The sequence below is a fragment of the Canis lupus genome, chromosome 3, assembly GCF_011100685.1.
Source record: "Canis lupus familiaris isolate Mischka breed German Shepherd chromosome 3, alternate assembly UU_Cfam_GSD_1.0, whole genome shotgun sequence".
NCBI classification, from domain to species: Eukaryota; Metazoa; Chordata; class Mammalia; order Carnivora; family Canidae; genus Canis; species Canis lupus.
In genome coordinates this window covers 32,546,791-32,573,220 of record NC_049224.1, presented here as the reverse complement: position 1 = coordinate 32,573,220, position 26,430 = coordinate 32,546,791, and the positions used below count along the sequence as shown (strand labels likewise).

At 41.7% G+C, this 26,430-nt stretch overlaps 1 protein-coding gene across 2 annotated transcripts in view; it reads right to left on the bottom strand.

Annotated features, from left to right (window-relative positions):
• Positions 1-26,430, bottom strand: part of OCA2 (OCA2 melanosomal transmembrane protein) — a 433,117-nt gene that overhangs the window by 375,210 nt on the left and 31,477 nt on the right. For both annotated transcript variants that reach the window (XM_038532569.1, XM_038532570.1), the window contains exon 2: positions 22,870-23,158. In XM_038532569.1, coding sequence (XP_038388497.1) covers positions 22,870-23,114 — 245 coding nt within the window. In that variant the 5' untranslated portion in view covers positions 23,115-23,158. The remainder of the gene's footprint in view (positions 1-22,869; positions 23,159-26,430) is intronic.

Here is a 26,430-nt window from a genome sequence, read left to right as displayed (position 1 = left end):
AAGGGTGTTGCCTGTGTTCTCCTCTAGGATTTTGATGGAATCTTGTCTCACATTTAGATCTTTCATCCATTTTGAGTTTATCTTTGTGTATGGTGCAAGAGAGTGGTCTAGTTTCATTCTTCTGCATGTGGATGTCCAATTTTCCCAACACTATTTATTGAAGAGACTGTCTTTCTTCCAATGGATAGTCTTTCCTCCTTTATCAAATATTAGTTGACCATAAAGTTCAGAGTCCACTTCTGGGTTCTCTATTTTGTTCCATTGATCTATGTGTCTGTTTTTGTGCCAGTACCACACTGTCTTGATGACCACAGCTTTGTAGTACAACCTGAAATCTGGCATTGTGATGGCCCCAGATATGGTTTTCTTTTTTAAAATTCCCCTGGCTATTCGGGGTCTTTTCTGATTCCACACAAATCTTAAAATAATTTGTTCTAACTCTCTGAAGAAAGTCCATGGTATTTTGATAGGGATTGCATTAAACGTGTATATTGCCCTGGGTAACATTGACATTTTCATAATATTAATTCTGCCAATCCATGAGCATGGAATATTATTCCATCTCTTTGTGTCTTCCTCAATTTCTTTCAGAAGTGTTCTATAGTTTTTAGGGTATAGATCCTTTACCTCTTTGGTTAGGTTTATTCCTAGGTATCTTATGCTTTTGGGTGCAATTGGAAATGGGATTGACTCCTTAATTTCTCTTTCTTCAGTCTCATTGTTAGTGTATAGAAATGCCACTGATTTCTGGGCATTGATTTTGTATCCTACCACGCTACCAAATTGCAGTATGAGTTCTAGCAATCTTGGGGTGGAGGCTTTTGGGTTTTCTATGTAAAGTATCATGTCATCAGCGAAGAGGGAGAGTTTGACTTCTTCTTTGCCAATTTGAATGCCTTTAATGTCTTTTTGTTGTCTGATTGCTGAGGCTAGGACTTCCAGTACTATGCTGAATAGCCGTGGTGAGAGTGGACATCCCTGTCTTGTTCCTGATCTTAGGGGAAAGGCTCCCAGTGCTTCCCCATTGAGAATGATATTTGCTGTGGGCTTTTCATAGATGGCTTTTAAGATGTTGAGGAATGTTCCCTCTATCCCTACACTCTGAAGAGTTTTGATCAGAAATGGATGCTGTATTTTGTCAAATGCTTTCTCTGCATCTATTGAGAGGATCATATGGTTCTTGGTTTTTCTCTTGCTGATATGATGAATCACATTGATTGTTTTACGGGTGTTGAACCAGCCTTGTGTCCCAGGGATAAATCCTACTTGGTCATGGTGAATAATTTTCTTAATGTACTGTTGGATCCTATTCACGTGATTTTTTAAAAAGATTTTATTTATTCATGAGAGACATACAGAGAGGGGCAGAGACATAGGAAGAAAGAGAAGCAGGCTCCCTGTAGGGAGCCTGATGCAGGACTCGATCCCAGGACCCCAGGATCATGACCTGAGTCAGAGGCAGATGCTTAACCACTGAACTCCCCAGGTGCCCTATCTCACATGATTAAAGCCAGGGAAAACCATCAATTCCATGGGGTGAGAGAAGCTAGCATTATTTTAGCATCTCCCATCACCAAGAACAATGGATGGGATTCTGCCAAGACTATGTCTCCCTAGGACAGGAAACTATAGGCTGGCCATGCTCACACTTCAAATCACCATGCCTAAAAATTAATTGATGTTCTCCTAAAATCTACCTGTTCAAAGATTTTCTTCTCGCCACCCTCTTTTTAAACTTCAGATCCTGGAATTATCAGGTGTGTAGTTCTGGAAAATTCCAAGAGTGTTAGATTACCACTCCCAAGTTTGCCAGCACATCCTCCTCCTGCCATTCTCATTTCATTCTTTCCTCCCATGGCATTGGCTTCCAATTATAAGCCTACAATCAAATTATCTGGGACTCTGCTTCAAAACAATTTCCCAGGACTCTCCCATAGATTCTGATTTGAGGAGTTATAATTTTACAACACCCAAGACATTCTGAAATGGCACCACACTGTGAGAAACATTGGCACAGAGGATGAATCTCAGACGCTCCAGTCTGGTATCAACATCTGCTCATGGTATCATCCTTGAATCTTTCCAACTGCATCTCCTTTTAGCTTTTATAGTCTCCAGGGAACAACGCAGTCTGAGCCACTGTTCCTCAGTGGTTATGTCTTCTTGTCATCTTCCATCCTAAGTACAAGTTCTCTGGGAGAAGGGTGAAAAGCACTCAGAAAACTAAAAATAGAAGGGAACTTCTTCCATATTATAAAGGAAATTTGTGAAAAACACACATCATCTTCAATGGTGGAAAACTGAAAGATTTCCTGCTAAATCAAGAAAGCCTGTTTTCACCACTGCTATTCAACATTATACTGGAAGTTCTAGCCAGAGCAATTAGGCAAGAATTAAAAATATTTAAATTGGAAAGGAGAAAGTAAAATTATCTCTATTTGCAGATAACATGATCCCATGATCCTATATCTAGAGAATCCCAGAAAACTCACAAGAAAACACCTAGAGCTAATAAATAAATTTAGCAAGTTGCAGGTGCAATAGCAACACAAAAATTTGTTGTATTTGTTTATAACAGCAATGAACAATCTGCAAAATAAATTAATTCCATTTACAATAGTATCCAAAAGAAAAAATTATTTAGAAATAAATTTAACTGAGGAGGTGAAAAATTTGTATACTGGAAACTAAAATATGGCCAAAATAAATTAAAGAAGACTAAAATAAATGGAAAGACATCCCATGCTCATGGCTAAAAATACTTAATAATGTTAAAATGTCAATACTATGTAAAGCAATCTACAGATTCAATGCAATCCCTATCAAAATTCCAATTGCCATTTTTGCAGAAATGGAAAATCCAATCCTCAAATTCATATGCAATTTCAAGGGGCCCCCAAAAATCCAAAACATCTTAAGAAAGAAAAGGGTTTCTTTGGCACTCACTTTTCCTAATTTCAAAACTTACTACAAAGCTACAGTAATCTGAACAGTGTAGTATAAGGATAGAAATGTAAATTTAGTGGAAAAAAATTAAGAGTCCAGAAATAAACCCAATATATTTATGGCCAGTTGACTTTTTACAACAGTGCCAAGACTATTCAACAGAGAATGAACAGTCTCTTCAATAAATGGGGCTATGACAACTAGATTCCCACATGCAATAAAGTTGGACCTCTCCTACCTTATAAAATAATTACCTCAACATTAAGTATATATTTAGATAAAACCATCAAAATCTTAGGAAAAAACATGGAGGTAAGTCTACATGACCTACAAAACCATCAAAATCTTAGGAAAAAACATGGAGGCAAATCTACATGATAGGTAAATGCATTTGGCAATGTAGTCTTAGATATGACATTAAAAGCACAAACAGAAAAAAGAACTAATTGGACTTCATCAAAATTAAATTCTGAATCACATATATCTCATAAAACTGGAAAAAATAAATTTAAAAAATGAAGATTCTCTGTGCATCAAAGAATATTAACAAGAAAGTGAAAAGACAGCCTATTGAATGGGATGAATTGTTTGCAAATCATATATATCTGATAAGGGTTTAATACCCAGAATATATAAAGAACTCCTACAACTCAACAACAAAGACAATCCAGTCTTTAAATGGGCAAAGGACTTGAATGGACATTTCTCCAAAGAAGATAGAAGCACAGGAAAAGACTCTCAACATAATTAGAGAAATGCAAATCAAAACTACTATAAGATATCACTTCATACCCACTAGGATAGCTAGAATAAAAATTAAAAAAAAAAAACAGAAAACAACCTTTGTTGGCTAGTAATGAAGAAACTGGAACCCAAATACACTACAAATAGTAATATAAAGTGTGTAAATATTTGTGAAAAGAATTTTGGTGGGTCTTCAAAAAGTCAAACATAGCTTTACCATATAACCTGGCAATTCTACTGCTAGGAATGTATCCAGAATAATTGAAAACAGGGACACAAACAGATATTTGTATGACAACGTTCACTGAAGCATATTCACAATAGCCAAAATGTGGAAAGAACCCAAATGTCTACCAATAGATGAATGGATAAACAAATTTTGTATATTCATACAATAGGATGTTAATTGCCCATAAAAAACATAAAAAGGAATGTTTTTTATGTAGCATAAATACATGCTACAACATGGACAAACTTTTTAAAAATATTATGCTAAGCAAATAATCCAGACATGAAGGGACAAATATTGTTTGATTTCACTTATATGAAATATCTGGAAGATATGGAAGATATGGAAATATCTGGTAGATTAAAGGTTACTAGGGTCCACAGAAGGGGATGGAAGAGTTAGTCCTTATTGGATACAGAGCTCCTGCAGAGAGTGATGAAAACGTTTTAGGATTAGTGATGATGGTTGCACAATATTACCAATGTAATTAGTATCGCTGAATTGTATACTTAAAGATGGTTAAAATTGCAACTTTAATTTTATATATTGTATAAGGAAAACAATTTTAAAAACTAGTTTAAACGGGGATGCCTGGGTGACTCAGTAGGCTAAGTGTCGGCCTTCATCTCAGGTCACGATCTCAGGATCCTGCGATCCAGCCCCATCATGGGCTCCCTGCTCAGTGGGGAGTCTGCTTCTCCCTGTCCCTCTGCCCCTCCTCCCCACCAACCCCGCTCCTGCTGGCTCTCTCTCAAATAAATGAAATCTTTTTTAAAAAACGGTTTAAACGTTATAAACTATATAAGCTTGCATTTTTATACCCATCTTCTAGATGAGCAGATAATAGAAAAGTTAAGTCGCTTGTGCAAGACTGAATAACTAAAAACAGGTGATGCTAAAAAATAAAGCAATGAGGTATTTCTGAGCTAAGGACTAAGCTCCACAGCCACCACAGAAATATGTTCAACGCAGATAAACACCTTGGCAGGAGCAGACACTTGGGAAGTAAGGGCTCCTCTCCTGCAGGGCCGGGGGCAGAGCGCACCAGTGCTGGCCCCATCCAGCCCCGCGCAGCGCAGCTCCGCAGCTCCGCCTTTCCCCTTTCACGCCCCTACCCCCAGGCCCATCGCCCACCCCGACAGGTTGTCAGTGCCGCAGGTGGGGCGGCCCTGGGCCCGGCAGGCTCAGGCCCACTGAGGAGCGCACCTGGCCAGGGCCCGGCTGAGGGGGTGGCGGCCCTCACACCTCTTCCAGGGCCCGGCTGGGGCACACGCGGCTGGAGGCAGGCCAGTGTGGGGCCTGTGGCCTCGGGCAGGGTGTTCCCAGAAGACTGAGGTGGTTGGGCAGGCCTCACACACAGTGAAAGTCATGGTGGTGCGCTGGCATCCCGGGGAAGTGAGGAATGAGCTCGCCGACCACCACCCGCGAGCTCCCTCTCTGCCGGCTCCACCGCTCCGCAGTGGCGGAACTTTCTAGGCAAGCAGCAACCGCGGTTGAAATATCGGCAAAGACATTTGCCCAACCACTTTTTATTTTTTAGAATGATATCTAGAAGAAGGCTCTGCCTGGATCCTATCCTATTATTAATTTGGAGTAAGTCTGACCTCAGAAGCAAATGTCTTCCAAGACCTTCCCGGGAGGTAGGAGGCCAAGCTCCAGAGAAGCCTCTGAATGGTGGACAAACTGAGGCTTCGGGGGCACCAGGCAGGCGATGGAGAGCTGGGCCCGCTCATGTGGGGGTTGCATGGTTTCCATCAGCTCTGGTCCACATATACCCCCATATAGCGTGGGGGTACCCATGCTACCCTTGCCAAAGCCGTGTACCCTCTACCACGCTGTTCTAAAGAGTGTTCCAGAACACACTTTGAGAATAAAAGCCAGAATTTTGTAACTGACGCCCTCTCTACTTCACTGAGATGGAGAGAGACCTCTTACCTGATGCCGGTCACATCCCACTGAGCTGGGATGGCTCTCGGAAACCCATCTCAGAGCTGGCTGGGATGAAGAGTGGTCCAGATCATTCACACCCCACTGCTCACCCTGAGCCCTGAGATTCGGCTTCCTGCAGCATAGATCCTAAAAAGCAGTCTTCTGCCCAGCTCAGTATCACCCTTCCCGTACTTCACTAAATTTCTTCTTTGAACTCAGGCACCAAACTCCCCTTGTGAATCCAGAGTCCATGTCTGCTACAGGCTTATAAAATCACAGATAGCAGAGATACTGTGGATTATACACCAGATGGACCTAATTAACTCCCCCAGCTAATGTGAGTGGGGAAGGAAATAGCTCATTAGACACTTGTAAACTACTAACACTCTCAGCTTTGTTCTAATTACATTACATTCACATAGAAAAATAATTAAGCCCTTGCTGATAGGCTGCTCATGACCCTTCCAAACTTGGAATCACACAGTGCCCAACTTCAGTCTAACTATGAGCACTGTTGGCTTTGGGGCTAATTGACCAAATGTTAATCTGCCAGTTATAGATGGCAATCAGTAAGAGTTGATTGGAGAACATGAAAATAAATCCATAAACCCCCAAAGTAATTCCACCCCATCATACATTCTATAAACTGCGAATAGATGATGCAAGGCAAATACCTCTATAAAATGCTACAATACTATTTCTCCATCTTTCACAGATGTATACATGCCAAATTAAGAAAGTTCACAAGCGTAGACAAAATTCCAAACTGAGAAATATTACATTTGGAATTCTATAGTTCCTCTGTGACTATTATTAGCCCAGGCACTGCTCTACAAAAGGGGATAATGAGAAGTGACTTGGCTAGTCCATCCCCTAATCAAGAGGAGAAGGCTCAGTCATAAACAAGATTAACACAAAGTAAAAACTGCGAGAAAACAGAGGAGACCTGCCCACAAGAGCTGCTAGGTGAAGCTTCACACAAAGAATTCAAGGTTGGTCTTCAAGATAGAGTCAAATCTTAATATATAGACAGGAATGAAAATTTTAAATGAAATTCTATTTTCAAAAATCAGATCCAAAGGTAATTCTAATATAGCCTAAGTTGGCATGAATATGAAAGTATATTAACCTCATAAAATCATGAAGGAGTGTTGGTTTGAGAGACTTATAGCCACAGCTGCTTCATTATCAGAATACCCACTCCCCCATCATTATTGGTACCATTCATCCTCATAGTGTGGAGTGCCCACCTTGTAAGGAAGTACCCATGTGGGTGAGCCAGGGAAAGCCCACCATGGCCACCAGTTGACTTTCACACTTCTGGGAAGGCAGATGCCTTGGGAGATATGGGAGGTCAGAGAGACAAGAAAGCACTGGTTTTACTTCAGCAGCCTGACCTAAAGAAAGGCATGATTCTTTCTCTCAAAGTAGTGTGACACAACCCTCTCCCAGCCTGAGTACCAGAAATTAGACCCCTTAAAGTACCCTGGCTATTTCTAGTTGTTTCTCACATGGTATCTTCACACTGCCCAGAAGGTGATCACTGTGCTGGGCACAGTTGCTCTCCTCAGAGCCGCCATAGCTACCTCCCTTCAATGTCTTGAAATAAGTCAGGACTCTTGCTGTAAGGTCTCCAGAGTCCAAACACACCACCTGCAGCCCATGAGGTTCCTCCTAAAAAGGGAGGGTCCACCCCAGGTCAAGATCATATTCAGAGCTCTTACAACCAGCCAGGTCCAACCTGAGCACTTTGCTTATGTCTCACAATGCTCACAGTAACCACCAGGCAGGGATTACTGGTACATCCACCTTAAAATAAGGGGGAGGACACTGAGACGTGGTATAAGTAACATCCCTGGGTTTGAGTCCAGGTTGCAGGGCACTGAGGTCTGCTCTCAACCACCCCTCAGAGAAGCAGACCATTCCTGGTCCACCCTCTTCTAAACTCACAACTGTTCAGACTACTAGAAACAACTGAGCTCATGTGAGATATATATAAATAAGTGTGTATGTATATGTGTGTATGTATGTAAGCATTTGTATATACATGTCTATTATACATAAGTATGCATGTATATACTGCATATAAATATGTATATATGTGAGTAATGTATGTGTATGTGTATAAATATGTGCATATGTGAATGTGTGTGCACACATGCATGTGTATGCAAGTATATGTGTAAATGTATAACTATGTGCATGTTTGTATGTATATATCTACAGGTATAAAATGTACATATGTATACATGTATAAATACGTGTCTGTATATGAATGCATGCAAGTGAGTGTGTATGTGTGTGTATACATGTGTGTATATGTAGGCATCCCCATATATATATGGTGGCCCTCTAAAGGTGACTGCAGTGGTTCCTGTGGGTTGAGGGGTCAGGAAGGGAACATGCCCCACTGTGAATTCTGATGCCTATAGTACCTCCCACACCTATTTTGATTGACCCAACCCCTCGTGGCAGTGGCTAAGGACATGTGCTGACCTTCAGGGCAGATTCCTGCCTACATCTTGTCAATGGCCACCAGTGGCCACTAATCCATGGCACACAGGCTGCCAGTGTAACACTGGCATCGCCTCTCATCCCAGGACTGCTGGGATGGCCTAAGGATGGGTAGAACATCAGGGGCACCTGACCAGTGAGCACTGTTATCACTGGGGCTCTACTGAAGCTCATGTCCCTCCACAGACTTATACACCTGGGTCATGCTTGGTGGAAAGTGAGTCGACCCCTGGCTAATGAGACTGTAACCTAATATGACATTTTCCTAAGAGGAGGATTAACTTCCACCACAAACAAAGCATGCATCCTATCAGCACCCAATATAAACTCTCAGCAGAGTCAGGAGGACAGTGGCCTTCAGGTGGACAACTGGAGAGAGGACACTACCAGATCACCAACCACTAATGCTCAGCTTGCCTGCATCACCTGATGCTGTCCCCAGAAGGGTTGCAGGACTGAAGGAGCCCTTCAAGGTACTCTCCACTTACTGAACATGCCCAAGTTCTGCAGAAACCTGCAGACTGCCTGCTCCAATCTCAAAATAAGTGGAGGATAGGACAGAGGAAATATGGCTGCCCCAGCTTGGCTGTCTGTCCCATGATGGTGGGGAGCACCTCTCCCCCATCCCAGTTCTTGGCTCTACCTCATGCCCTACTTCACCTAGGTGAGGCTGAGGGTGAACACAATCCAAGCCCTTCCTCCCTGAGTGAAAGACCAGAAGGGAAAACCTTTTCCTGGGGGCTGGAGCAGCCGGTAGCCTACAGAGAACCATGATCTCAGACTTCCAGCCTCCAGAACTGTGAGAAATGAATGTCTGTTGTTTGGGCCACCCAGTCTGTGGAGTTTTGCTATAGCAGCTCAAGCTGACCTAAACAGAGGGTAAGACTGAGATCACCTCAGAAGGCTAGCAAGGCAGTGAAGGTCTCATGAATCACAGTCATGCTGAACTATGGCAATAAAGCTCTGCTATCTGGAGGCTCTACAATCCATCGGTGTCTACCCTGGCTCCAGGCCCCGATGTGGAGCCCTCAAGACACCCAGTTGCTACCCAACTACCATCACCACTGCAGTCTGCTTTCGGCACATACAAGGACCCCATGGATAACACTTCCTGCACTTTCAGAATACTTGCTACTTGACTAGAAATGGTCTTGTTATACTCCACTCCCCAAAATAACTGGCTCAGAAATACACATACACATCTCTTCCATTCAAATATTTATCAAGCATTTACTATGCCAGGTGAGTAGAAGGGCAGACATGAGAGAGAGGAAACTTTACCTGGGGTATAAGGGACCTGAGAACAAGACAGAGGATATAAATGGCCATTGCTACAAAAGCACAGATAAGAAAGAAAACCTTTATCTCAAGAGAGGAGAGGGATTTTTTTCTTGAGACACTCAGAAGTCAAGTCAGAGAGGAAAGTAGATTGAACAAAATGACCCCTCCCCAGGTAAATCTAATTGACATTCCCAGGATGGGCCTTAAGACACAAATCTATAAATAGATGGCTTTTAAGATGTCGAGGAAAGTTCCCTCTATCCCTACACTCTGAAGAGTTTTGATCAGGAATGGATGCTGTATTTTGTCAAATGCTTTCTCTGCATCTAATGAGAAGATCATATGGTTCTTGGTTTTTCTCTTGCTGATATGATGAATCACATTGATTGTTTTACGAGTGTTGAACCGCCTTGTGTCCCGGGGATAAATCCTACTTGGTCATGGTGAATAATTTTCTTAATGTGTTGTTGGATCCTATTGGCTAGTATCTTGTTGAGAATTTTCACATCCATGTTCATCAGGGATATTGGTCTGTAATTCTCCTTTTTGGTGGGGTCTTTGTCTGGTTTTGGAATGAAGGTGATGCTGGCCTCATAGAACAAATTTGGAAGTACTCCATCTCTTTCTATCTTTCCAAACAGCTTTAGTAGAATAGGTATGATGTCTTCTTTAAACGTTTGCTAGAATTCCTCTGGGAAGCCATCTGGCCCTGGACTCTTGTGTCTTGGGAGGTTTTTGATGACTGCTTCAATTTCCTCCCTGGTTATTGGCCTGTTCAGGTTTTCTATTTCTTCTTGTTCCAGTTTTGGTAGTTTGTGGCTTTCCAGGAATACGTCCATTTCTCCTAGATTGCCTAATTTATTGGCGTATAGCTGTTCATAATATGTTTTTAAAATCGTTTGTATTTCCTTGGTGTTGGTAGTGATCTCTCCTTTCTCATTCATGATTTTATTAATTTGAGTCTTCTCTCTCTTCTTTTTAATAAGGTTGGCTAATGGTTTATCTATCTTATTAATTCTTTCAAAGAACCGACTCCTGGTTCTGTTGATCTGTTCCACAGTTCTTCTGGTCTTGATTTCGTTAAGTTCTGCTTGAATTTTAATTAACTCTCTTCTTCTGCTGGGTGTAAGGTCCATCTGCTGTTTTTTCCCTAGCTCCTTTATGTGTAAGGTTAGCTTTTGTATTTGAGTTCTTTCCAGTTTTTGAATGGATGCTTGTATTGCAATGTATTTCCCCCTTAGGACTGCTTTTGCTGCCTCCCAAAGATTTTGAATGGTTGTATCTTCATTCTCATTAGTTTCCATGAATCTTTTTAATTCTTCCTTAATTTCCTGGTTGACCCTTTCATCTTTTAGCAGGATGGTCCTTAACCTCCATGTGTTTGAGGTCCTTCCAAACTTCTTGTTGTGATTTAGTTCTAATTTCAAGGCATTATGGTCTGAGAATACGCAGGGGACGATCCCAATCTTTTGGGGTCGGTTCAGACCCGATTTGTACCCAGTATGTGATATATTCTGGAGAAAGTTCCATGTGCGCTTGAGAAGAATGTGTATTCAGTTGAGTGTGGATGTAAAGTTCTGTAGATATCTGTGAAATCCATCTGGTCCAGTGTATCATTTAAAGCTCTCGTTTCTTTGGAGATGTTGTGCTTAGAAGACCTATCGAGTATAGAAAGAGCTAGATTGAAGTCACCAAGTATAAGTGTATTATTATCTAAGTATTTCTTCACTTTGGCTATTAATTGGTTTAAATATTTGGCAGCTCCCACATTCGGGGCATATATATTGAGGATTGTTAAGTCCTCTTGTTGAATAGATCCTTTAAGTATGATATAGTGTCCCTCTTCATCTCTCACTACAGTCTTCGGGGTAAATTTTAGTTTATCTAAGGATGGCTACCCCTGCTTTCTTTTGAGGACCATTTGAATGGTAAATGGTTCTCCAACCTTTTATTTTCAGGTTGTAGGTGTCCTTCTGTCTAAAATGAGTCTCTTGGAGACAGCAAATAGATGGGTCCTGCTTTTTTATCCAGTCTGAAACCCTGAGCCTTTTGATGGGGTCATTAAGCCCGTTCACGTTCAGAGTTACTATTGACAGATATGAGTTTAGTATCATCATGATATCTATTCAGTCCTTGTTTTTGTGGATTGTTCCAGTGAACTTCTTCTTAAAGGGGAATTTTAAGAGTCCCCCTTAAAATTTCTTGCAGAGCTGGTTTGAAGGTCACATATTCTTTTAGTTGCTGCCTGTCTTGGAAGCTCTTTATCTCTCCTTCCTTTTTGAATGAGAGCCTTGCTGGATAAAGTATTCTTGGTTGCATGTTCTTCTCATTGAGGACCCTGAATATATCCTGCCAGCCCTTTCTGGCCTGCCAGGTCTCTGTGGAGAGGTCTGCTGTTACCCTAATACTCCTCCCCATAAAAGTCAGGGATTTCTTGTTTCCTGCTGCTTTAAGGATCTTCTCTTTATCTTTGGAATTTGCAAGCTTCACTATTATATGTCAAGACGTTGAACGCTTTTTATTGATTTTAGGGGGGGATCTCTCTATTTCCTGGATCTGAATGCCTGTTTCCCTTCCCAGATTAGGAAAGTTTTCAGCTATGATTTGTTCAAATACATCTTCTGGCCCTCTGGCCCTTTCGGCACCCTCAGGAACCCCAATTAAACGTAGGTTTTTCTTCCTCAGGCTGTCGTTTATTTCCCTTAATCTGTCTTCATGGTCTTTTAATTGTCTGTCTCTTTTTTCCTTAGTTTCCCTCTTTGCCATCAACTTGTCTTCTATGTCATTCACTCGTTCTTCCACCTCATTAACCCTCGTCATTAAGACTTCTAGTTTGGATTGCATCTCATTGAATTGATTTTTAATTTCTGCCTGATTGGATCTAAATTCTGCAGTCATGAAGTCTCTTAGTCCTTTATGCTTTTTTTCTAGAGCCACCAGTAGCTGTATAATAGTGCTTCTGAATTGGCTTTCTGACATTGAATTGTAATCCAGATTTTGTAACTCTGTGGGAGAGAGGACTGTTTCTGATTCTTTCTTTTGAGGTGAGGTTTTCCTTCTAGTCATTTTGCTCAGTGCAGAGTGGCCAAAAACAAGTTGTATTGGGAAAAGGAGAAAAAGAGAGAGAAAGAAGGAAAGAAAAGAGAAAAAGGAAAAAAAAGGAAGAAAAAAGGGAAAAAGAGAAGAAAAAGAGAAAGAAAAAGAAAGAAAGGGGGAAAAGGGTGGGGGAAGCAATCAGAAATCAAAAAGAAAAAAAAAAACACGGGGGAGTATCTTCTGATTCTGTATACTTTAAGTCCCTTGACTTCCGCTGGAACTTCTCTGTCTAGCTCGTCTTCTGCGGGAGGGGCCTGTTGTGCTGATTTTCAGGTGTTAGCACTTGGGGGAGCTGCTCTGCCCCCTGCCTGGTGCAGGGCTCAGTGGGGGTTGTTTACTCCGTGAGGCCCCTGGAGGAACAACCCCAGTGGCTGCGGCAGCTCTGGAGCCCTGGATTCATCCCCCGCAGTAACTATAGAGCTCTCCGCCTACAGGGCCTGGATGCTCCCGAGTGGGGCCGCTGATCTGCTCAGCTGGGGACAGGAGTGTCCTTGCTGTCCTTGGCCCTCCCGGCCTCTGCCTGTCCCGGGGGGAGGCCGGATCCTGGGCTGTGTCCCGGCTCCCTGTGCTCCCGGCCTCTGTTGGATTCGCGCTCCTGGCCCTGCAGCCCCCTCTGCGGAGCCGCCGCCCGATCCCCTCCAAGCTGCTCCCGGGTCCCGCAGTGCGCGCTGCAGCCCTTTAGGGAGCTCGGCGCACTCTGCTGGGAGCGCAGGTGTCTGTTAGTGTCCCAGGGAGCCTGAGGGCATCCCCGCCCTCCTGGCTTCCTGCTCCAACTCCCTGCGAGCCCCTTTCCGCCCGGGAAGATTGGTGCAGCTCCTGCTTGTCCTGGACGGGGCTCTCCTGTCCTGGGGACACTCGCCCCGGTCTTAGCCCGGCTCCTCGCGGGGCCCCTCCCCCTTGGATGCCTTTTGTTTCTTTATTTCTTTTTCCCCCGTCTTCCTACCTTGATAGAAGCACGAACTCTTCTCACTGTAGCATTTCAGCTGTTCTCTCTTTAAATCTCAGACCGAATTCGTAGATTTTCAGGATGATTTGAAGGTTATCTAGGTAATTTGGTGGGGACAGGTGATTTGGGGACCCTACTCTTCTGCCATCTTGCCCCTCCTTGGTTGGTCTTTTTAAAACCATACTACAAAGCTACAGTGATCAAGACAGTGTAATACTGACATAAATGCAGATATATAGAACAACAGAACAGAACTGAGAGTACAGAAATAACTGCTTACATTTATGGTCAATTACTTATCAAGAAATAAGTCAAGGCAATTAAGTTTGGGAAAGAGTCTTTTTTAAAGATTCAATTTAGGGGTGAAACTAACAAGATAGTGGAGGCATAGGGGTCCTCAAATCGCCTGGCCCCACACACTTACCTAGATAACTTTCAAAACATCCTGAACTCCTACAAATTCGACCTGAGGTAAAAAGAGAACAGCTGGAACACTACAGAGAGAAAAGTTTTTGCTTCTAACAAAATAGGAAGATGGAAAAAATAAAGAAATAAAGTAGGGGAGGGGAACCACAACTAGCAGGGCTAAAGTGGAGTGGGTGAAAGCCTCCAAGGCACAAAAGCCCAGCCCTGGAGAAGTGAGAACTTTAAAAATCCAAGCCTGAGCTTTCCCTGACTTAAAAGTGCTTAGCAGGGAAATCGGGCAGAATTGCAAGAGAGGCAGTGATGCATCAAGATCCCTGGAGACACTATAAGAGGAGGGGCGCCCAGGACAAACCTCACCACAAACCACAGTCCCATATCTGTAAGGGCAGGTGCGCCACAGCCCTCGGGGCATTTGGGAGAAGCCCACTAGTAACTCAGGCTGGCCCTGGTGATCCTTCACCCTAGACTCTGGCAATAGACAGATGCAGCTTTGGAAGAGGTGGTCCCCAGAAGTGCAGGTCCAGTGGCATCCAGGGCCCTGGATCCAAAGGCACCAAAACAGACAGTCATCTATTCTCCATTTCCCCCAGGACAGGTGGAAGTGGGGAGGGCAGGGGACAGCAAGAACTCTCCTGCCACTGGGTGCCCCCAAGCTGTGCAGATCAGCGCTCCCGTGCGGCCCCAGGAGCATCTAAGCCAGTGCAGACTATGAGACTGAGGTTAGTTACTCACGGGGAGCTGACTCCAGGGTTGGAAATCTGGCTGCCGACAAATTTTTCTCTCTTCATTTCACCTTGCACCTGGCAGATGCAGGGCCTCTAGGGAACAGAGACCTCGTAGGATAAACAGCTCACACTAAGCCCAGCACCCAGCAAGGGGCAGGGCATCTCCCCCAGGCACAGACACCTGAGAGTCAGCACAGCAGGCCCCTCCCCCAGAAGACCAATTGGAAGAACAGGGGAAGAGCAAGTTTATTGGACAAGCAGCGCTGGAAAGCTCCAGGACTGAGGGAAAATAGAACTAGAGGGTCCCCCTCCCCTATTTTTCATTACGACTTGTTTTTATATCAGGTTAAAATTTTCCAATATTTCTTCTCTTTTCCCAGCTTAACTACAATACTTTACCAACTCTTTGTTTTTACATTTTTTTCATTTTTGACTTTCATATTTCTACAATTACATGTCAGAAATTCAATTCAGAAGTACAATTATAAAGTTACTGGTGGTTCTGGAAAAAAAGCATAAAGGACTCTAGAGACTTCATTACTACAGAATTGAGATCTAATAAGGATAAAATTAAAAACATTTAACTAAGATGCAATCCAAACTGGATGCTCTAACCGCTAGGGTTAATGAGATGGAAGAGAGAGTGAATGACATAGAAGGAAAGTTGAGGGAAAGAAAGGAAGCAGAGGAAAAAAGAGAAAAACAATTAAGAGACCACAAGGAAAAGCTTAGAGAAATAAATAAATGATAGCTTGAAAGGAAAAATAAATGTCTACTTGGGATTCCAGAAGAGGATAAGAGAGAGAGAGGACCACAAAGTATATTGGAACAAATCATAGCTGAGAACTTCCCATAATCTGGAGAAGGAAACAGGCATTCAGATCTAAGAGATAGAGAGATCCCCAGCTAAAATCAATAAAAACCATTCAACACCTCGACATTTAATAGTGGAACTTGCAAATTACAAAGATAAAGAGAAGATCCTTAAAGCAGCAAGACACAAGAGATCCAAAGTTATATGGGGAGAAATATTAGATTAACAGCAGACCTCTCCACAGAGACCTGGCAGGCCAGAAAGGGCTGGCAGGATATATTCAGGTCCTAAATGAGAAGAACATGTAGCCAAGAATACTCTATCCAGCAAGGCTCTCATTCAGAATATGAGAGATAAAGAGCTTCCAAGATAGGCAGAAACTCAAAGAATATGTGACCACCAAACCAGCTCTGCAAGATATATTAAGGGGACTCTGTAAAAGAAAGAGGGAGCCCCAAGAAACAATCCACAAAAACAGGAAGCGTATAGGTAATTAAATTCATTTCTTGCAATAATTACTCTGAATGTGAATGAGCTAAATGATCCCATCAAAAGATGCAGGGTATTGGACTGGATAAAAAAGCAAGACTCATGTATATGCCATCTACAAGAGACTCATTTTATTTATTTATTTATTTATTTATTTATTTATTTATTTATTTATTTCAAGGAGACTCATTTTAGACCTAAGGACACCTCCAGCCTGAAAATGAAGGGGTGGAGAACCATTTACCATTCAAATGGTCCTCAAAAGAAAGCTGGGGTAGCAATCCTCATATCAGACAAATTAAAGTTTATACCAAAGACTGTAGCAAGAGATGAAGAGGGACACTATATAATCCTTAAAGGGCCTATCCAACAAGAAGATCTAACAAACACAGTATTTATTCCCCTAATGTGGGAGCTGCCAAGTATATCAATCAATTTAATAACCAAAGTAAAGACATACTTAGATAATAATACACTAATAGTAGGAGACTTCAACATGGCACTTTCTGCAAATGACAGCTATAAGCAGAACATGACCAAAGAACAAGGCCCTTGGATGATACACTGGACCAAACAAATTTCACAGATATATACAGAACATTCTATCTGAATGCAAATGAATACACATTCTTGTCAAGTGTACATGGAAGTTTCTCTAGAATAGACCACATACAGGGTCACAAATCAGGTCGCAATCAATACCAAAGATTGGGATTGTCCCCTGCATATTTCAGACCACAATGCTCTGAAACTAGAACTCAATCACAAGAATAAATGTGAAAGAAACTCAAACACATGGAGGTTAAAGAGCATCCTGCTGAAAAATGAAAGGCTCAACCAGGAAAATAGAGAATAATTAAAAAGATTCATGGAAATAATGAAAATGAAAACACAACCGTTCAAAATCTTTGGGATAAAGGAAAGGTGATCTTAAGAGGGAAATCAAATACAAGCCTTCCGCAAAAAAAAAAAATGGAAAAAAAACTCAAATACACAAGCTAACCTTGCGCCTAAAGGAACTGGAGAAAGAACGGCAAATAAAGCCTAACCCACATAGAAAAGATATAATAAAGACTATAGCAGAATTCAATGAATAGAGGCCAGAAGAATTGTAGAAGAGATGAACAAAATCAAGAGTTGGTTCTTTGAAAGAATTAGTAAGATAGATAAACCATTAGCCAGCCTCATTAAAAACAAAAGAGAAAAGACTCAAATTAATAAAACCATGAATGAAAAAGGAGAGATCACAACCAATACCAAGGAAACACAAATGATTTTAAAAGCATATTATGAGCAGCTATATGCCAACAATTAGGCAATCTGGAAGAAATGGATGAATCTCTGGAAAAACCACAAACTACCAAAACTGGAACAGGAAGAAATAGAAAACCTGAACAGGCCAATAACCAGTGAGGAAATTGAAGCACTCAACAAACACCTCCCAAGACACAAAAGTCCAGGGCCAGATGGCTTCCCAGGGGAATTCTAGCAAACGTTTAAAGAAGAAACCATACCTATTCTACTAAAGCTATTCCAAAGGATAGAAAGGAATGGAATGCTTCCAAACTCGTTCTATGAGGCCTGCTGGCCTCACCTTAATTCCAAAACCAAAAACCCCACCAAAAAGGAGAATTATAGACCAATATCCCTGATCAACACCAATGTAAAAATTCTCAACAAGATACTAGTCAATAGGATCCAACAGTACATCAAGAGGATTATTCACCGTGACCAAGTGGAATTAATCCCCGGGATGCAGGGCTGGTTCAACACTCGTAAAACAATCAACGTGATAAATCACATCAATAAGAGAAAAAACAAGAACCATGTGATCCTCTCAATAGATGCAGAGAAAGTATTTTACAAATTACAACATCCATTCAACATTAAAACTCTTCAAAGTGTAGGGGTACAGGGAACATGCCTCAGTATCTTAAAAGTCATTTATGAAAAGCCCACAGAAAATATCATTCTCAATGGGGAAGAACTGAGAGCCTTTCCCCTAAGATCAGGAACAAGACAGGGATGTCCACTCTCACCACTGCTATTCAAAATAGTACTAGAAGTCCTAGACTCAGAAAAAAAGAAATAAAAGGCATTCAAACTGGCAAAGAAGAAGTCAAACTCTCCCTCTTTGCAGATGACATGATACTGTACAGAGAAAACCCAAAGACTCCACCCCAAGATTGCTAGAACTCATACTGCAATTTGGCAGTGTGGCAGGATATAAAATCAATGCCCAGGAATCAGTGGCATTTCTATACACTAACAATGAGACTGAAGCAAGAGAAATTAAGGAGTCAATCCCATTTACAATTGCACCCAAAAGCATAAGATACCTAGGAAGAAACCTAACCAAAGAGGTAAAGGATCTATACCCTAAAGACTACAGAACACTTCTGAAAGACATTGAGGAAGACACAAAGAGATGGAAAAATATTCCATGCTCATGGATTGGCAGAATTAATATTATGAAAATGTCAATGTTACCCAGGGCAATTTACATGTTTAAGGCAATCCCTATCAAAATACCATGGACTTTCTTCAGAGAGTTAGAACAAATTATTTTAAGATTTGTGTGGAATCAGAAAAGACCCCGAATAGCCAGGGGAATTTTAAAAAAGAAAACCATATCTGGGGGCATCACAACACAGGATTTCAGGTTGTACTACAAAGCTGTGGTCATCAAGACAGTGTGGTACTGGCACAAAAACAGACACATAGATCAATGGAACAGAATAGAGAACCCAGAAATGGCCCCTCAACTCTATGGTCAACTAATATTTGACAAAGGAGGAAAAACTATCCACTGGAAAAATGACAGTCTCTTCATAAATGGTGCTGGGAAAATTGGAGAGGCATGTGCAGAAGAATGAAACTGGACCACTCTCTTACACCAGACATAAAGATAAACTCAAAATGGATGAAAGATCTAAATGTGAGTTAAGAATCCATCAAAATCCCAGAGGGGAACACAGGCAACAGCCTTTTTGAATGTGGGGACAGCAACTTCTTGCAAGATACATCTATGAAGGCAAGGGAAACAAAAGCAAAAATGAAATATTGGGACTTCATCGAGATAAGAAGCTTCTGCACAGCAAAAGAAACAGTCAACAAAACTAAAAGACAACCTACTGAATGGAGGAAGATATTTGCAAATGACCTATTAGATAAAGGGCTAGTATCCAAGATGTATAAAGAACTTATTAAACTCAACAGCAAAGAAACAAACAATCCAATCATGAAATGGGCAAAAGACATGAACAGAAATCTCACAGAGGAAGACATAGACATGGCCAACAAGCACATGAGGAAATGTTCCACATGACTTGCCATCAAGGAAATACAAATCAAAACCACAATGAGATACCACCTCACACCAGTAAGAATGGGGAAAATGAACAAGACTGGAAACAACAAATGTTGGAGAGGATGTGGAGAAAGGGGAACCTCCTGCACTGTTGGTGGGAACGTGAACTGGTGCAGCCACTCTGGAAAACTGTGTGGAGGTTTCTCAAAGAGTTAAAAAGAGACCTGCCCTACGACCCAGCAATTGCACTGCTGGGGATTTACCCCAAACATACAGATGCAGTGAAACCCCGAGACACCTGCACCCCAATGTTTATAGCAGCAATGTCCACAATAGCCAAACTGTGAAAGGAGCCTCGGTGTCCATCGAAAGATAAATGGATAAAGAAAATGTGGTCTATATATAAAATGGGATGTTACTCAGCCATTAGAAACGTCAAGTACCCACCATTTGCTTCAATGTGGATGAAACTGGAGGGTATTATGGTGAGTGAAGTCAGTCATCGGAGAAGGACAAACATTATATGGTTTCATTCATTCGGGGAATATAAAAAATAGGGAGAGGGATTATAAGGGAAAGGAGAGGAACTGAGTGGGAAAAAGTAGGGACAAACTATGAGAGACTCCTAACTCTGGGAAATAAACAATGGGTTGTGGAAGGGGAGGTCGGCGGGTGGGGGGATGGGGTGACTGGGTGATGGGCACTGAGGAGGGCACTTGACGGGATGAGCACTGGGTGTTATACTATATGTTGGCAAATAATTTAAATTAAATTAAAAAAATAACTTCCCCCAAAATGTTCGTTTTTATCTGAAACTCACATTTGCAACCTGCATTCTATCTGGTGACCCTCAGAGCACAAGATGTATCTCTGACCTTCAGTCTGCTGATGAGATGTTAGCCCACGTGAGGTGGCAGAGGCTTATGACCAGCTTCCACTCCTGAATGATGATTCCTTTGGAAGAATGAGAGGCACGGGACCCACAGGACCTCTAATTCAGCTGGCAGTCACACCTACACTGACAGAAGGGGGTTAAACCACCACCCTACCACCCACATGAAGTTTATGTTTGGGGTCTGCACCGTTATTGTGGCAAGAGACAGCTGATGTAACAGGTCAACACAGCTTCCAGAGAAGGTCCCCAGTCCCAGTTTCCCCACAGAGTCTGCCTTAAGCCAATTCCACATGTAAATTCTGGAGGTACTCCTTCACCTTCCAAGGGTGCCCTCTCTTAATTATTCATGCACTTCAGACCCAAAATTTTTATTAAAAATTTACTGGGCTTTTTTTTGGTATGTATTTTTTTTAAGCAGTAAAGAAGGAAGGAGGAAGGGAGAGAGGGGAAGGAAGGGCGACTTAAAAATAACTTCCAAGTAGGTAAAGGAGCTAAGTATAAAGGACTTATAAAAGTTTACAACTTTTAGAAAACAGGAGAAAATATTTATTAAATCAGATAGGAAAGAGAGTTCTTAAAAATATATGAACTTAAAAATATTAACCCCCCAAAAGAGCATAATATCATATTAAATACTTTACTTAAAAAAACACAGACACATAAATAGGAGCACCTGGAAACAAAGTCGGTTGAGCATCTGACTCTTGGTTTCAACTCAGGTCATGATCTCAGAGTCATGAGATTGAGCCCTGCACTGGGCTCCATGCACAATGTGGAATCTGCTTCAAATTCTCTTTCCTCCTCCCTCTACCCCTTCCACCCACGCTCTCGCTCTCTCTCTTTCTCTCTCTAAAATAAATAAACAAATCTTTTTAAAAAATCATAAATAAAGAGAAAAGATGATCATCTGGCTTGAAGAAGACACTGCAACACAGGACCAAAGAGAGTTAATATAAGAATTTTATTTTAAAAAACCGAAACACAGAAAAATATAAACAACTCATTAGAAAGTTGACCAAAATGTATGAGTGGCACATTATGAGAAACAAACCCAACTGTCTAATAAACATGTAAGAAAAAGGTCTGCTTTCCTGGACAAGGAAATGCAAATTTCCTTGCAAACCATGACACAGTATATCACATGTATCACATCTTCTCACGTTAAAGTCCGCCAGCACTGAATGCTGGGAATGTGGGAGAGTAAATTTATACAATTATTAATCTGGTACCATCTAGTAAATCCAAAGGTGCGTACATTTTAGGAACCAACATTTGTTCTCAAGAAGAGAGATACTCTAGAGAATCCCCCAACTTACACCCTAGAAAACCTATGGAGAAAATGTGTTGTAGGCAGTTTTTAATAGCAAAAACCTAAGGAGTGTGGGAGACACCGAATAGCTACTTATAGGAGAAGATATGTAAACTGTGGTACATTCATATACTGACATTTTATGTGAGCAGTCCAAATGAATTAACAAGAACTACAGGCATCCAGACTGACGAATCTCAAAAAGATGGACAAAAAAAGCAAAGCGATGTTTAACCATTTGCAAAACAAGAGCAGAAACTATTCAATGATACATAAACAAACGGAAGTATGAACCTGAACACTGGTGAGACCACCCGTAAATTGGGATAGGTCCTACCCTAGAGAAGAGGAGGGGAGAGGATCATGGCAGGTGGTGGGGATCTACACTTGTATGCATTTCTGTGATGCTGTGCCTTTTTAAACATTCGACACTGGCACTGTTTGGGTCAGGTTCTGGCTGAGCAACTTCCCAGAGCAGGACTTACTGCCTGTGGGGACAAGGATATCCACATCTGCAGGGTAACCAATATGTCCCTACATGGGTATGAACAGACACTTAAACAGGATGCTTTTATATCTATTTATTAGTTGTATTTTGGTAAATATTTAAGTTTATCAAAAAGTACTTTTTATGTAAATCTAGATTTTTCTAACATGAAAAACAATATTCAACTGCTTCATTTAACATATTTGTAGAATAAAGCACATGCTAAGATATAAATATATATGCTTTTTAAGTCATAATATTTTTAGTGCCTTAAATAATATAGTAAATGCCAATTCATGCTAAAAACTCTATTTTTATTATCTTTTGGAGTTCTCTTAGCCCTATTTTAGAAAGAGCATTCACTCAAAATAGGTCAAGAAATTACTAGAAAGAGTCTTGTATTTCTTCCATAATATCTGAAAATTTTCGCACAAAACATAGGGGTACTATGTTCATGGGAAAATCCCATATTTGTGAATTCCACATTTACAGGATAAAACTATCAGAAACTGGGATGCCTGGGTGGTGCAGCAGTTTAGCACTGCCTGCAGCCTGGGGTGTAATCCTGGAGTCCCAGGATCAAGTCCCACATCAGGCTCCCTGCATGGAGCCTGCTTCTCTCTCTGCCTATGTCTCTGCCTCTCTCTCTCTCTCTCTCTCTGTCTCTGTCTCTGTCTCTCATGAATAAATAAAATCTTTAAAAAAAAAAAAAAACTATCAGAAACTCACCTCTGCTCTGTGAGGAATGAATTAAAGTCCCGGTCCACAGAAGCCCAGCGGCTCTGCCCAGCTGCCCTGCTGGGGTAGGAGGTTGACGGCTCTGCCCTGTTCACTCTCGGCTGGAGTCCGCATTTGCTGGTGGCTGATTCTGCTGGCTCTGATCTTCCTAAACCAGCACACATGGGAGCAGATGTCTGATGTAGCTCCATCTCCAGCACACCAGAGGTCAGCCGACCTTTGTTCTCTAGATGCATGTTCCGTTGTCACTCCTCTTACGAGGTCAGCCAGAAAGAAAGCACTGTTGATGAAAGCAAACTGGGAATATTGTTTGCGCCTTGGGGAATCCATACGGAATCCATTCAGTCTCTTTCTACCCTTGTTTTTTGGCCTGTTATACTGAGGCCCTCCCAGTGCTTCAGAATTCTAATAGCACAGGGAAACAGTGTACACTCTTTCCAAGGATGAACATTGTAGCATATTTCACACTAGCATATTTCATTAGCCATGACCTAAGTATTCAACAAGAGAGCGTTAGTAAAGCAAGTTGTAATATGTGCATAGTATGTAATACTATGCAACTAAAAATGCTCTAAAGGGATACTGATTGATAGTAGGAAATATTAAGGATACAGAAAAAACTGATAAGCTATTTTTCTTGAAATAAATATATATATAGCATATGCATATAACAGAAGACCAAAAGGACCCTGCCTCCAATACAGGACTACCTCTGGGTAATGGGAGCTTTCTCCTTTGCTTCTACGCTATGGTTTTATGGTTTTCGTATCCAGCAAATCAATACTTTTGTAATGGGAAAATAATACCTATTATAAAAATGAAAACAATTACTCATTGAAAGTAATTCAACTAATTCAAAGTAAAAATGAAAGGTTATGAGGTCCTACTATTTGGATTATATTTTTAACCATTACCATTTAAATCTTTTACATTTGCCAGCATCCCATGACCTCAGCAATGACCTTTGATTTGCAGCAGCATGGTTTGATATCAAGAGTTGCTAAGAAGCCAACACTTATTGTGAGCTTTGGTTGAGCAGGATTTTCAACATTGTAAAGCAATGTACATAACTATAGGTGGAATGGGTCCACCACTCTTTGTGACTCACTCATCAGTGAGAAGAAGGCAGAGTGTTGGTAGAATGTGCCTGTATCAAAAAGTACAGTAAACACATTTAAGTTAGTTTCATGCAATGTTTCCATTGTCCACATGCATGTAAGAACTGCAAAATTCAAATTGTACAACTTTCCTGATTTCACCTACAAGTTAAATGCTCTCATATCTGCACTTAAAATGATGCTTCACAATAAAGATGAATGATGACATTCATGCTAATAATTTAGATTTGTAATTTTTCCTTACAAATCTAAACTTATTATTATTCTAGACTTCGAATAATGACATTAAGTAGCAATTTTTAAAATATGGATGACAATTCAGGAAAGATTATGAAAGAAAGGAAAAAAGCGGGATCCCTGGGTGGCGCAGCGGTTTGGCACCTGCCTTTGGCCCAGGGCGCGATCCTGGAGACCCGGGATCGAATCCCACGTCGGGCTCCCGGTGCATGGAGCCTGCTTCTCCCTCTGCCTATGTCTCTGCCTCTCTCTCTCTCTGTGACTATCATAAATAAATAAAAATTTAAAAAAAAAAAAAGGAAAAAAGCTTTATGTTTTAGTATTATTAACATTTTTTCCTGCTTTTTGAACAAGGAGCCTCACAGTTTCATTTTTCACAGGGTTCCACAAATTATGTAATTAGTTCTGCTGAGAGTTTGGAAAGGTATTCTCCTGATTCCCCACTGCCATCTTCTTCCCTCCCTAAAGTACTCCAGCTGCTTCATACAACATGCCAACCTCTTAATACAACTGTCTATCTTCCTAGTCATATCTCTTCATTCTTTAAAAATCTGAGTCCTAGCTTATGGTCTCACTCTCTCTTATCTCTATAACCCAAAGCTCTCTATAACTCCTGTAATATTTTGGTTTCAACATCTACAGAGATGATACTTCTGACCCCCTGGGCTCTCAGTTATGTGATCACTTCACTGGCAGGGAGCTTGTCTGCTTCCACTTCAACCAAACCTCCCTTATCCCCACCCCCTGCCCAGCTGAGATTCCACAGTCCAGCAAATACTCTCCTCTTATTTGCCCCAACTCATTCTGTCAAGCTCACCTGATATGTGAGTTTCCTATCGCTGCGTAACAAATTACTACAAAAATGGTCACTTAAAATAACATGTTTATAATTTCAGAGTTTCTGTGGGTCCAGGGTTGGGTCAGGTTTAGCTGGATCATTTGCTCAGGATCTCAAGGTGTCATCAGGCTGTGTTCTCTTTTTTTTTTATTTTTTATTTTTTTTGTGTTCTCATCTAGAGGCTCAACCAGGGGAAAAAATATGCTTCCAAGATGACTCAGGGTTGGCAGAATTCAATTCCTGATGCTATAGGACTGAGGGCCCTGCTTCTTACTAGCTGTTGGCTAGAGACCACACTGAGCTCTCAGAAGCCACCCTTACTTTCAACTGGCTTCCTGCAGTTCTGTGCCATGTGGACTCCCCAAACATGTCTGTTCACTTCATCACAACAATGAGAGTCTCCAAAGTAAGTCAACTAGCAAGGCAAATTTTTAGATAATGCAACACAACCACAGGAGTGACATCCCATCCATCCTCTTTGGTTAGAAGCCAGTCACAGGTCAGGGGAGGGGATCTCACAAAGGCATGACCACCAGGCAATGCGCATCATGGGGGCTATCTGGGGTCTGTCTGCCACCCATGGCAAAACTCAAAACATCGGCTTTCCTGCCCTATGGCACCATCCAAGCAGCTAACTATAGCCATAGAGAACCTTCTGTGGTTCTAACAGTCTCATGTGACCTCCATATGCAGTGTTCCCACTGGGTCCTAGAACCTCCCAGTTATTTTAACATATCTCCCAAGGCAATTTTCACTCTTGTTCTCCTCTACCTCCCTCCTTACACACCCATATGTCCTCCCTCCTTTTCAATCTCAGCTTTTGCCTTTGCCTTTTCCTTCCTTCACTAACTGAATCAGGCAGGGCCCAAGAAGGAAAGAGAAGCTTCACAGAATACATAATCATAGACACTGGTTACACAGGAGATGAACATGGTAAGATACTAACCAGATTACCAATAGCAGGAAAATTTCCACCCCACCATAGTTGAGGAGCAGAGGGAGAAGGGGAGTGCAGAAACTACACTGGGCCTTTCTGGAAGAATCTGAAGCCCCAGAAAAGATGCCCCCAAAGCATGGTGGAATGGGGAGAAGTACTAACTAGCTTTCCCCCTTTTACCTCCCTCAACCTCCCAGCAGAGCTTCCCATTGGCCAAACTCAGCAGGAAAATGCTGACCTGGGGGCCCAAGGCAGGAGCCAGAAACTGAGATTCACAGCAAAGTAAAATGAGGGTGATGAATGTCTCCAAGAGCAAAAGTCCCAGGACACACTGAAAAAACTAAAAGGAATGAGAATAAAACGTCCAGCCTCTCAAGTACACACCTGCCTGCAACCCTACTGGGTACACTGGAGCCCAGTCA